A 14,740-nucleotide genomic window follows, 5' to 3' on the forward strand; every position below is an offset into this window, starting at 1 on the left:
GACATTGGCTATGTCCCCACTTTTCAAAATGCTTATAAATCACACAGAAGGAGTTTTTTTAGAAAGTAAAAATGCAGAATGTTTCCTGTGATGGGTAGGTTTAGGGGCAGTGTAGAAAATACAGTTTGTACAGTATAAAAACCTTTACGCCTATGGAATGTCCCCATATGTCACAAAAACAAACGTGTGTGTGTATGTGTGTGTGTGTGTGTGTGCATATGCAGACAGTAAGCATCAAGCTCATGGCTGAGAGTTTTGTGCGATAATTTGGCGTGCTGGTGTTTGGACAGAAGATAACCTTCAGACCCTCATTCAAATCATCTGTCATTTGCCTAGAGTTTGTTGCCAGGCTCTTCATGCTGAGCAAATGATAGTGGAAGCCAGACCAGAGAATCACAAGGTTGAAGCGCACGAGAGAGTCAGGACATTGATTTTTAGGTGTGAACCTGTGTAGATGTTCATTACGCTCCCCGCCAGTGTTTAAATATAAATAAATGGCACCTTTACTAAAGGCAAGAACAGCATAACGACCGGCAATTACAGCCACGCTGAAAGAACATGAGAGGATGTGTTCAAATGTTTAGTGGGGTTTTTTAAGGGCGTAATTATAGGTAAATAGAAAAAAAGAACAGCTAACTGTCACTTATGCTCCCCTCTGTGTGTTGAACCCTCGATGAACATCTCTTATAACCTGTACGCTACCTCTCCGTGTCTCTCCCCGTCTTCCTCTAGCTGGCTTTCTTCTTCCAGGGCCGCTCTTAGCACTTCAGATTTGCTCTTATCTGTTAGCACGGAGATATGTCAGTTCCCAAAACCTGACCTAGTTTTATACACACACACGCTCACCTCCGTCATGCAGCAGGAGAAGCATCATACATTACAAGCTACATACGTCAAGGCAAAAAACGATTTTCTCTGAGCGTAGCGTTTTCATATGCTCTTCGTGTCAGTGCAAAACTTCCAGTAGTGGAAGTTCCTTGATCTTTCTTTTTAATTATTATCAATGCCGTGTTTTTCTCTTCATACAGCTCTCCATCATCACGGTTTCTTTCTTCAGACTTGCCTGTTGTGTTTTTCCCTCTTACTTTTTAATTAGAGCCGAAAACAACATGACCCATTTTATGCAGAGGCAAATGTATACTTTCTGCATGTGTTTGTATTTGTGTGTTTGCTAGCTCCTCTCTAGGTGGCCTTGAGCTTGTTTTCGCCTCTGTTGTGTTTTCTTTGCTTTCTCTTGCTCTTCAGTAGCCGACTGTCCTCTGCAGGTGCATTTTATTTATTAATTTTTTTGCACATATTCACTTAATGCCTCGCCATAGAATTTGACAGATATTTGTGGTATGTCTGCATTCCGCACGTCTTCACATCGCTGTGTACCCACACAAACACGCTGCACTATGATTCCAAGCAGTGCAAGTCATTGTAAACCAGGTCTGAATGGGAACTAAGATGCTGAAACACTGCCATCAAATCTGCGAAATGCTTATTTTAAATTTGGCCGTAATGCATTTTAATCATAATTAATATAAAGGCCGTAAAGCTGTTTATATGCATTTATAAGGAGAAGCAACCTATTGTGGGACAGTATTAAAAGAGTATATGATAAAGAAAAGAAAAAAAAGTAGTTTGAACGTTGTTGGCTTCATATCATGTGGTTTTGAAATAAAACGACATAACATTTTATTTATATATACAGAGTGTACACATCATTTATCACATCTATATCTAGATCACATCTATATCTTCAAATAAATAAATAAATATATACAAAAAAAATGTAAATGTAAAAAATTATGAATTAGTATGCATATATTATAAATTGTTCATCATTAATTATTAATCAATAAATATTATATTTTTGTAAGTCACCACTTTCATTGAAAGTTCAAATTGTTTGACATTTTCTGAGATTTATTGGCCTTGACACAGTCATGAGGGTCTGCAGGGGTTCTCTGTGTGATATCGTTTCCCCTTTTTTGCATGTTGCCTGGACCACCTGATCGCAATATTGTTTGCAATACATGAGTTTACTAATAATAATGAAGTTAATATTAGTAAACAGGTAGTGTGTGTGTTTGTGTATTGTGTGTGTCTGTGTGCGTGTGTGTCTGTGTGCGTGTGTTTGTGTCTATATATATATATATATATATATATATATATATATATATATATATATATATATATATATATATATATATATATATATATATATATATATATATATATATATTATTATTATTATTATTATTATTATTATTATTATTATTATTATTCCAAGAAATAATCCATTAAAAAGTCATCAAATTTCAAAATTTATTTTAATGACATTAAAAATATGCTTGTTATATAAGATGTTATTGTGTGAATTGCATTTTGAAAACATAGCAATATTTCATAAGATAATTCCTAATATTTAACCATTATTATGATATACTATGTTAAAAGATTGCTCTCATTGCTTAGAAAAAAAAACATCCTGGGTCCCCTAGATTGTCATAACACTCCAATGTTTTATAACAGCGATAAATTGTGTCCTGTGTGATCCTAGTTAAAAAGAGTGTGTGTATATTGCTCATTCACTCATTACCATCCCAGTCAGTTTCTCATTCAACACCCGTGATCATGTTAAACACCAGGCATGAGCAAATAGAATGGTGGTGGCACCTCTCATTATTGTAAAGGTCTATCTCTTTTTAATTCTCACAAAGATTGGTTATAGCAAGAGATGAAAGAATGTTTTTTCGGGGAGGGGGAGGAGGGTGGTTACATTTAACTGTAGAATTTACTTGTCAAGATATATGCTCAGTGATGCACTAATTATAGTTTTTTTATTATTATTATTTCATCAATAACAGAAGCCAACATGTTTCATTTTAGTTGTTTACAGAAGGCAAAAAAGAAAGGAAGGTAGGTAGAAAGTTACAATAAACTTGTGTTCTTTTCCGGCTTATAAATACAGTGGGGCAAACAAGTATTTAGTCAGCCACCAATTGTGCAAGTTCTCCCACTTAAAAAGATGAGAGAGGCCTGTAATTTGCATCATAGGTGCACTTCAACTATCAGAGACATAATGAGAAAAATAAAATCCAGATAATCACATTGTCTGATTTTTAAAGAATTGATTTGCAAATGATGGTGGAAAATAAGTATTTGGTCAATAACAAAAGTACATCTCAGTACTTTGTTATATACACTTTGTTGGCAATGACAGAGTTCAAACGTTTTCTGTAAGTCTCCACAAGGTTTTTACACACTATTGCTGGTAGTTTGGCCCATTGCTGCTCTATGCAGATCTCCTCTAGAGCAGTGATGTTTTGGGGCTGTCGCTGGGCAACACAGATTTTCAACTCCCTTCAAAGATTTTCCATGGGGTTTAGATCTGGAGACTGGTTAGGCCACTCCAGGACCTTGAAAAATGCTTCTTACGAAGCCTCTCCTTCATTGCCTGGGCATTGGGTTTGGGATCATTGTCATGCAGAAAGACCCAGCCATATTTCATCTTCAATGCCCTTGCTGATGGAAGGAGGTTTTTACTCAAAATCTCACGATACATGGCCCCATTCATTCTTTCCTTTACACGGGAAGAACCCCCATGCTTCACAGTTAAGTTGAGTTTTTACCCAAAAGTTCTATTTTGGTTTCATCTGGCCATAGGACATTATCCCAATCTTCTTCTGGATCATCCAAATGCTCTCTAGTAAACTTCCGACGGGCCCGGACATGTACTGGATTAAGCACGGGGACACATCTGGCATTGCAGGCCAGATCATAGCGTTACTGATGGTAGCCTTTGTTACTTTTGTCCCAGCTCTCGGCATTTCATTCACTAGGTCCACCAGTGTGGTTCTGGCATTTTTGCTCACCGTTCTTGTGATCATTTTGACCCCACGGGGGAGATCTTGCATGGAGCCCCAGATCGAGGGAGATTATCAGTAGTCTTGTATGTCTTCCATTTTCTAATAATTGCTCCCACAATTGATTTCTTCACACCAAGCTGCTTACCTATTGCAGATTCAGTCTTCCCAGGCTGGTGCAGGTCTACAGTTTTCAGGTGTCCTTTGACATGTCTTTGGTCTTGGTCTTAGTGGAGTTTAGAGTCTGACTGTTTGAGGTTATGGACAGGTGTCTTTTATACTGATAACGAGTTCAAACAGGTGCCATTAATACAGGTAATGAGTGGAGGACAAAGGAACCTCTTAAAGAAGAAGTTACAGGTCTTTGTGAGCCAGAAATCTGGCTTTTTTGTAGATGACCAAATACTTATTTTTTTCACCATAATTTGCAAATAAAATCTTTAAAAATCAGACTTTCTAGATGTTTTTTTTTTCATTCCAGCTCTCGTAGTTAAAGTGTACCTATGAAGAAAATTACAGGCCTCTCTCATCTTATTAAATGGGAGAACTTGCACAATTGGTGGCTGACTAAATACTTTTTTGCCCCACTGTATGCTGTCATGGAGAGCTACAGAATGAGATATCGGAATTGCGAAATGTAGAAACTGATGTTCAGTGAAGGGTAAAAGCAGTTTGGTGCAGTTGGTGGGGGTTTGGGGTTGGTGTTTAGCCCATGGCCCCACTGAGCATGCTCCCTGTGGGGGGCAGCAGGTGAACACACACCAGCAATGTGGTGTCTAATGGCCCCTGACAGAATGCCGATAACCCAGCGTGAGAGTCGAGTTTTATAGCCTCTGACTGAGTCTTCTCCTCATCCTTACCCCTTTCCTTCACCTGTGCCCCCCTCTGGCACACCACCAAGTCATTATACATCCCCTTTCTACTTCCGCTCAAGTCAAACAGTCATTATTCTATCAGACTCCATCCATTTTGATGGATTTTCCTCACTCAAGTAGCTGATTACATCTCAATATAGCACAGTAAAGAGAAAAAAATAAAATGGACATTATTTGCTCATTCTCGAGTTGTTCCAAATCTGTATTATTTTCTTACTTCTGCAGAACATGATATTTAAAGACACTTTCATTTGTATGCGTCCATACAATAATAGTCAATGGGGTTCAAAAACGTTAAGCTCCAAAGTAATTTATACAAATGCAAGTGGTTTAATCCAAGTCTTGTGAAGTACATCACTTTGTACTTTGTTGAACACTAAATTTACATTTCTGGTCAAAAATTTGGGGTCAGTAAGATTTTTATTAACCCTTTTAATTAAATATTATTACTATTTAAAATAATTGTGTTCTTTTTTAATTACTGTACTTTAGAATGTAATTTACCTGTATTTATGTGATTCCAAAGATGATTTATCAGCAGCAATTATTCCAGTCTTTAGTGTCTCATGATCCTTCAGAAATCATTCTAATTTTATAGAAAGTTCAAAAGAATATATATTTTTTTTACATTGCAAATGTCTTTACTAATAAATAAAAAATCAGTCAACTCATAAATACAGATTCTGAAACAAATATGGCGGCACGTCAATAATGACAAGCCTCGATGGTTGTTGCATTATGATGTGACACTAATGAACAGATGAGGTTTGAAGTTACTGAAAGAGTGAATAAATAATGACAAAAGCTTTGGGCTCAACTTTTCTTTAACATGAACTTAGGAAGGTGTAGCACAATATTGTCAGAGTGTACAGAATGTGTCCACAGTCCATAATTAAAAAGAAAGATTATCAGTCAGCTCTTATTAATGGGGGGATTAGAGGGTTGCCAAAGGAAACATCCATTGAGTATCTCTTTTCTTTAGATAACAGTGTCCGATACAAGCCAGGGAAACCACACCTCTCAGAGGCACATGAATATCGCAATCATTCGTTCCTTTTGGAAGAAAAGGAGGAAATGACTCTTCAGGGAATCATTTTATTGAAGAGAACAATGACCTCATGCTCACAGAAATGCAAACCCTAACCATGTTCTTGAAAGACCTGCACAGTGCGCTTTGAGTTACTGCGAGATATGCTTTTGAGTGTTTTATCCCAAGGTATTGAGTGGCAATGCTGTAAAGCTTTATTCAGCATCATTTTGTTCAGACGTCTGTTTACATCAGTCTTACCACTCTCTGTCTTGCATTCATGTCTTGATTTTGAATGACTCATGCAGATGAAAGACAGGTTCATTCACTAAACGGCTAAAGTGAGCGTTACCTTTGCACATGGTACATCAATGCAAAAACATGTCTTAATCACTAACCGTCTGCAATACACTTTTACTAGCCATTAAATGCAATGAAATTTCAGTCACTGGCCACAATTATTATTATATCCGACAGTAATTGAATCTACTCGTTCATACTCGTCCATGTCTTAACAATAAAGCAGAAGTGTGCTGTAAAACCACAGCCAAAAGAAATGAATACTTCCACAAAAATATTAAGCAGCACAACTGTTTTCAACTGTGATGATCAAAAATCAGCATATTAGAATGATTTCTGAAGGATCGTGTGAAACCATCGCAGGAATAAATGCAATTTTAAAATATATTCAAATAGAAAACAGTTAGTTTAATTTCTAATAATATTTCACAATATTAATCTTTGTATTGTATTCTTGATGAAGTAAATACATACTTGCTGAGCATAAGAGACATTAAATAACCTTACCAACCCCAAACATTTGAACTGTAAGTGTACTTTTGTTCTAACATGCACAGAAATAATACTAATAATAATACAAGCTTCAGTTCTGCAGTATATTCTTAACAAGGATGTTAACGGGACCAAAAACCATCTTTCATCTTGCACTCAGAACTGCACAGTAGGAAGATGGATCTATATGTTTTTCCACAGTGATTTTCTTACTATTTAATATGAAAATTGTTTTTTTACAGCAGAGGATTCTTTGATTATAATGTCTTCATTCATTAGTCACACACGAAAAGGCCGGGATATCCAATGTGGTGTATAAGTGTATGCAGATGTTTAATTCCCCCTTCCTAAGCAATGTTTTTCTATAATGCTAAATATAATGCTAATGGTAACATGTATAAAGAACAGTTTATTATACAAGTCATAGGCTACATAAGGAGAGATAATTACATACAGCACTCTTTTTAATTAGTTGTTTTTCTTGCCCACAATAATCCACCGTGCCCACTCAGACTGTTAAATTGCATGTCAAATTGTCATAAACCACATGGAGCGATTGAGAGACTCAAATGAGAATCCACACACATCGTAGTTCTTGAAAACATTGTGTGAAGGGGATCGGGGTCCACCTGGATATCAAGACGCAGGTTAACAAATAGATCTGCTGAAAGTTTCCTGAGCACTCCTAGATTGTTTGCATCCATCCACAATATTCTGTATCCATATACGAGTAATTAACCCCCCTACATAATAATTAGCTGTCTGCAGGAAGTGGAGATATGCTGAATTAAAAGTTTTTTTTTGTGTGGGCTTTCGGCACATGAAAGTTTTCATCAGTTTTCCTCCCTCTGTGTGAGATGCAGTCATCGGCTCTGTGTCGTACTGACAGAATGTGTCTCACCGGCCTGACAGCCGATGAAGATCGGTGCAGGAACTTGTGACAAGAAATAAAACGGCAGTAGAACTTGTGAACGGCAGAACGAGTGTTTTGTGTCTGTTGGTCAGAGGGAGGAAACCAAAGGTTGTTATTTGTGACTGTAATTGGTGCTTTTATCTACACCCTTCTCATATTGGGAGATCCTGTGTTAACACCAACACCAGGAGCTTCCAGACCTCTGGCTCCTTTTTTCTTTATCCCCAGTGATTTGCAGAACTGTGTTTTTGTAATTGAACAGGGTTGTTGATGTATTTTTGAAGTGGTTTCCTGTTTGACTTCATTTTGCACTGGTAAATGGTCATTGTGTGACCTTTAATCGTTTTGGATGGAAAACCTCTGACATTTGGTTAAAACTCTGGGTGTTTGTTTGTTAGTCTGTCTGTCTGTGGATCACCTGGCTTGATGTTCTTCCTTCCAGGCCAAAGAGGTGGTTTTGATCATCCACTTAATCTGTAGTTAAATGAAACTGGGGGGGAAAGGCATGATAAATTGGGTTGTATGTATCTGAGCCCAAATTAAAGCTGTTTATGTAATACACAGATCATAACTTTTCCACTGTTGCCATTTCTCTCAGACATATGCTCTCAGAGAGCAAATGCATGCCCATAAACGTGCTTTGCTCGGCTTTAGGAAGGCCAGCTGCTGCACTGCAGTCCCAGGACTTCCTGAAATCAACAATATCACCAAAGAAGTGTGTTTTTAATGGAGTGGTCCCAACTATAAAGGTTTACAGTTGTGCTTTAGAAGCAGGCGGTGTTTCAAATTTCTGTTTTTAATGGAGTGGTCCCAACAATAAAGATTTACGGTCGTGCTTTAGAAGCAGGCAGAGTTTCAAATTTATGTTTGTCGTTGGCTATCGTATAAATTCACTATACATGATCGTGTTGTTTACTGATCAATAGAGCATGTGATGTATGGTGTATTTAAATACATTTGTTTAGCTGACCACTATAGGTGTTGAACTAAATGAATTTTTATATTAAACCTAATACACACAAAGCACACTTCTTCATTCAAATGCGCTTCTATTCGTTTTTCTATGTAAACACTAGCCTAGAAATCTAGACGCACCCTAGCGGCAGCAAATTTAATCTGCCCGCAAGTGTCGTCTAGGAACTCTCAATACCCTTCTGAGCTGTATTCCTCACAATCTGGACGGCCCAATCACATCGTGTATAGAGTCGGCGGGTGGGGCCATAATTACGAATGCTAAGTTGCGTTTGTGTGCTTCTAGTAAACACAGAAACTGGCGAACGGCGGCGCTTTCGAATCAGCTTTGACTGCGATTCTGGAAGACTTGGAGTTAAGCTTTTCTCTCAGAAAAGAACAAAGACAGCACTGAAGTCATTCTTAAAAAGGGAAGATGTGTTCGGAGTTTAGCCGACCGGATACGGCGAATTTTTAATCTATCAGCGAGCTCTGCTTCACCTTCGTTGCTCTGGTTGGTGGTAGCGCTATCCTATCGCGTGCAGAGGGAGTTTGAAAGACAACCGTTTATCCCGCCCCTCGGATTGAGCCCTGTCTATGGTGAGTTTCCAGACCAAACATCTTGATGTGGGTCTGGCTTGTCAGGCTATGTAAACACTGGTCTGACATGCAAAACCATTCCGCTTGCTACTGCTAACGTTTAGTCGCTTACAATAGTCCATAAACCAAATCATGGCCTCATAAACCATGAGTAAACACACACAAATGTTGACAAGCCGCTAAGCATACAGTTACAATACATACCACATAGAGACGTCCTGCTGTTGCTGCTGCTCCGGTTCAATTTCAGCCTCCGTATCAGATTCTGGATCATATATGTCTAGTTGTATTGTTGAATCAGATTGATAGCCATGGTTTATTTAGGGTAACGTTTTCTTTTCCATGTTTGAGGAGGACACAGCTTTCAGAAGCTCTCAACACAATAGCTGCGAGCGCTCGTAATTCTTTAGCCCCGCCCACAAGATACGCCTTCAGCCGCTCGTTTTTTTTTTTTTTTTTTTCCGGAAAGACTCTGTACAGCGTATCTTTCTTTTATAAATATAATAAAACAAAAAATATTTCAGAGATATGAAGGATGCAATACTACTCAAGATTGACATGAGATTGACTGAAACTGAGTGGTCCCCCTCCCCCTTTTTAATATGTAATTTGTAATATTTTTTTATTTTTGTTTGAATAAATAAAATGTTAATTTATCATTGATCTAAGTTTGTTACTTTTTATAAGCCATAAAATACTGAAATGCATTACTTTTATTAGTAAAGTAAAGTTCTCCAACATTTCCATTTGTATATTGCAGCCCAACACACTGCAAGATCTACAAATACAACACACAGCACTCGCTCTTTTGCCAATAACAGTACAACATCCTGTCAATTAAAAATGAGCTGTGGATGAAGTTAATAAAGTTCATCATGATAAGATTCTGGGTGTTTGAGTGCATCGAGTGTGTAGTTGTCACAGCCTTCACTTTAACTTAAGAAACCTCAGCAACAGTCTTGAAGGCTGAGTTATTTGTTAGAATGATGATCTCGTTAGGCTGGTGATCCTTCTAATTAAAAGATGCCTGTGTACATCCATGAATATCTGTTGCATCAACTCATTTAATTAGCCTGGTGTTATCTTGTTATCGTAAATGTCAGCATGTTCTGTATAATGTTTGTGAGATCTGTGCTCTTATACATTTAGCCTACAAGCTGATTATTGAGTGTGTGCATCTTTGTTGTGTTTTAGGGACGTCCTGAGGAGGAACTGGACCGGCTGACTAAGAAGATGCTGTATGACATGGACAACCCCCCCTCTGCGGAGTATTTTGGTAGGTGAACAGTGCACATGGAGCTTGCATTGATTCCTCTGTAAGCTAAAACCTCAAAATTATTCAAATTTTTCTGCATTTTAAATACAGTAGTCCCAAAACAATATATGTGGACAATTTCTGGTTGTCAAACTTCTGGTTGTTCACACTTGTCAAAGGAAGTGAACATGTTTTCATGTGATAAACTACACCTGTGGTTACTCTGCTAAGAAACCTGTGTGAACTTGAGAAGAACTGACTTTCTTTAAAGCACGTAGAGAAATTACATAGAAAATGGCAGCTGTGGTTGCCAGAATAATTCTGTAAAAATACAGTAAAAATATAAACATTTTTACAGAACAAACTGTACATTTTATAGTATAAAACTGTAACTTACAAACGATTCATTTCTAATTCAAACATATACTGACAACCACCATAATAATGCAGGTGGTAAAAGAGAGTCACAGAATCGTGAATGATACTACATTCCAGGCAGGTTTTTGAGCCCGTAAGTTATGACTTCAAACCACGACCCACAGCTTTGTAGTGTGTCAGACAAAGTCACGCCAAACTGCCTAGCGCAAGGAATTGTGGTAGCTAGATGTAAACAACGCATGGTGGGCCTTATGCTCTTTTAAAATCATTTCTTTCACCAAAGGAGCTTACTCCTTGCTTATTTGAGGGAAATAGAGAGGAAAAAATGGCGCATAAGGCAAGGGAAGCTGTTATATCCACTAATATATCCACATAAGCTGTTACTTAATGCATTAATTACTTATTTACTTAATGCATATTCACTTTATCGATAACAAAGCAGTAGAAAAAGTGGATGTGGCTACCGTCAACTTCTGTTTATACTCTGTAGTGGGAAAATGGAGCTCTGCCTTCTGCACCTACAGTACTTCCTCCAATTTTTGAGAGGCCAAATGTTATAATATATTAATAAAACATGTTTATGTAAATGTTGTTTTAATATTAATATTAAAATCACTTTTAAAATGTTCATCTTTAAGATTAGTACTTTATACAGTACAGATTGTTTCAACACAGTACATGCGTATAATGTACGTATAGCAAAAAATTTCCAGTCTTCAACTGTCCAATTTTGGTGAGCTTGTGCAAATTGTAGCCTCTATTTCCTATTTGTTGTGGAGATGAGTGGTACCCGGTGGGGTCTTCTGCTGTTGTAGCCCATGCACCTCAAGGTTGTGCGTGTTGTGGCTTCACAAATGCTTTCCTGCATACCTCGGTTGTAATGAGTGGTTATTTCAGTCAAAGTTGCTCTTTTATCAGCTTGAATCAGTAGGCCCATTCTCCTCTGACCTCTAGCATCAACAAGGCATTTTCGCCGACAGGACTGCTGCATACTGGATGTTAGCATACCGATCAGGCATAACTTTATGACCACCTTCCTAAAAAGTGTTGTGCCCCCTTTTGCTGTCAAAACAGCCCTGACCTGTCAAGGCATGTACCCTGAAGGTGTGTTGTGTTATCGTGCACCAAGATGTTAGCAGCAGATCCTTTAAGTCTTGTAAGATGTTCAACTTTCATTAGAGTGGAGCTTCCATGGATCGGACTTGTTTGTTTAGCAAGTCCCACAGATGCTCAATTGGATTGAGATCTGGGAAATTTGGAGGTCAAGTCAACACCTCAAACTTGTTGTTGTGCTTCTCAAACCACGTGCCCACCACTTTCGGCAGTGGACAGGAGTCAGCATGGTCACCCTGACTGGTTTGCGGCTATGCAGCCCCATACGTAACAAACTGCAATGCACTGTGTATTCTGACACTTTTCTATCAGAACCAGCATTAACTTCTTGAGATATTTGAGCTACAGTAGCTCATGTATTTGATCGGACCACACAGGCCAGCCTTCGCTCCCCACGTGCATCAATGAGCCTTGGCCACCCATGACCCTGTAGCCGGTTCACCACTGTTCCTTCCTTGGACCACTTTTGATAGATACTGATCACTGCAGACCAGGAACACCCCACAAGAGCTGCAGTTTTGGAGATGCTCTGGCTCAGTCGTCTAGCCATCACAATTTGACCCTTGTCAAACCCGTTCAAATCCTTACACTTGTCCATTTTTCCTGCTTATAACACATCAAATTTGAGGACAAAATGTTCACTTGCTGCCTAATATATCCCACCCACTAACAGGTGCTGTGATGGAGAGATAATCAGTGTTATTCACTATACCTGTCAGTGGTCATAATTTCATGCCTGATTTGTGTATATCCATTATAGTATGCATATTTATAAAAAAAAATATAAAATATATATTTAAAAATATATATAAAAACATATTAAAAAAAAAAATATATATATATATATATATATATATATATATATATATATATATATATATTTTATTCATATAATATTAATATATTTCATAATACATTACCTTATTTTTTAAATATAAATATAATTTATTATGATCTAAATTATATGATATATACATATGATTGTATATTATTATATCATATTTCTTATTGATGTGAAAGGCCCTCACCTTCCAATCCTGGCCTGTTTTAAAGCATGACAACAAAAGCTTTGACATCATATTTTTCTATATTTGCACACATTTTCATTCCAAAGAACTTAAACTAAATCCCCTGTATGTAAAAAGCTGGTTTGCATGAAGCAAGGTTTAAGGGTTAAAAGAAATAAGAGAGAGGGTGGGTTGGCCTGATGTGTCCTGCTTTCATCAGTGCATGTGTCAGCAGAGATTGGCCCGGAGTAAACGCGTGCCACAAGTGCACATTGCACGGTCACACGCACACACACATATATGCACAGTGTTTGCAAACTGCTTTAATGGCTAGAGGGAGGTTGAATGCAGGCTAGTCAGCCTGTAAATGGGTCTGCAGTGAACCCAGGTCAGCCAGGCATGCCCAGTCACTGATAATGTCACACACACAGAAACAGCATCTAACCAAGAGCACAGCACTCCTGGGATTAAACAGAGGCTAAAAAAGGAATAAAACCAGTGGTGTGATGAGGTTAGAGAATGTAAAAGAGAGAGAGAAAAGGGACTGCAATGAATGTGAAGGTCAAAGACCCCATGAAATTGTGGCTTTTAGTTCATATCTGTTAGCTTAGAGGCCATCTATATTGTAGTGTACTCCTAAAACTAGATGAAACAACTTTTAGAAGATACAGAATTAAAATCTCTGCTGAGAGAATGGACCAAAATACTGGGCCCTATTTTAACGATCTGAAACGCAAGTGTCAAAGCGTGAAGCGCAAGTAACTTTGTGGGCGGGTCTCGGCGCTGTTGCTATTTTCCCGGCGGGATAAATGGCTCTTGCGCCCGACGCAAATCTAAAATGGGTTGGTCTGAAGTAGCTTCATTATTCATAGGTGTGGTTTGGGCGTAACGTGAATAAACCAATCAGAGCGTCATCCAACATTACCTATAAAAGCAGGTGCGCAAGTTCCATTATGGATTGCTATTATTACGGCGTATTTACTAGGCGCACACCAGGAGCGGTTCACAGCCGAGGAGACTGATGTTCTTGTAAGAGCAGTGAAAGACAGAGAAGTTGTGTTGTATAGGGATGGGAGAAACCCACCCAAAATAGCGCCGGTTAAACAGGCGTCGGTTAAACAGTTTTTTCAGTCGATTTTTTTTCCTGGTTCTTGACGGACAAACCAATTTGTCAGATGTCCTTATATACATATATGTCTTGCCACTATTGGGGAAACAGGTCTGATCCTTAATTACTACGATAAGCCTGAATAATTTGTAAGCTAGATTTATGCCTATTTTTTCACATCTTCGTGGCACACCACAATGATTTCCGTCATCTCATGTGTTAATATTTTTTTAGTGTAACAATTTATGATTTGCAAAAATAACTTGCATCTGTGTAGATTACATGAGCAAAGTGTATGCGCGTTGTGCACGCTATACATTATGGTCAAGCATATGCCCTTAAAATAGCATAATGAACAATGCACCACTGTTTAATGTTTAATTGTTTAATGGAACAGCAGAATAGCACCAGGGATTGTTTGCGCTGGAACACGCCTCCTTTTTTGCGCTGAACCGCCCAGGGAGTGCAAGTTCATTCACTAGTTTAGCGACGTGCTTCTGTGGAGGGAAAAGCGCGCTTTGCGGTTTGTGCAAAATAGCAATGACACATGCGAAGTACAAAGTCAATTGCGCTGGGTGCAAGATAGGGCCCACTATCTCTTGTACAGTATATACTTTTTGTAAGCATTATAAAACACAACAAATATTTTATTGTTAAAAAATGTTAGATATTTTAAACCGGTCAGTCTAAATCCGATTTTTGTGCATATCCGTTTGAAATCTTGGATCATATTTACAGTCAGCAACAAATAAAACACATGAAATGCGTTGAGCCACATTCACATGTGGTTTGAAATCCCATTCAAGTAGCATTTCTGGAAATCGCTTTGAGTCTGACTGCTCCGCTTCAGTCTGAAAACCACATTTC

At 38.1% G+C, this 14,740-nt stretch overlaps 1 protein-coding gene across 4 annotated transcripts in view; it reads left to right on the plus strand.

The window, feature by feature from the left end:
• lpp (LIM domain containing preferred translocation partner in lipoma) overlaps nucleotides 1-14,740 on the plus strand; it is a 291,537-nt gene that overhangs the window by 229,980 nt on the left and 46,817 nt on the right. For all 4 annotated transcript variants that reach the window (XM_067459632.1, XM_067459633.1, XM_067459634.1 and 1 more), the window contains one exon: nucleotides 10,207-10,288. In XM_067459632.1, coding sequence (XP_067315733.1) covers nucleotides 10,207-10,288 — 82 coding nt within the window. The remainder of the gene's footprint in view (nucleotides 1-10,206; nucleotides 10,289-14,740) is intronic.

This window comes from Pseudorasbora parva, chromosome 12, assembly GCF_024679245.1.
Source record: "Pseudorasbora parva isolate DD20220531a chromosome 12, ASM2467924v1, whole genome shotgun sequence".
Lineage (NCBI taxonomy): Eukaryota > Metazoa > Chordata > Actinopteri > Cypriniformes > Gobionidae > Pseudorasbora > Pseudorasbora parva.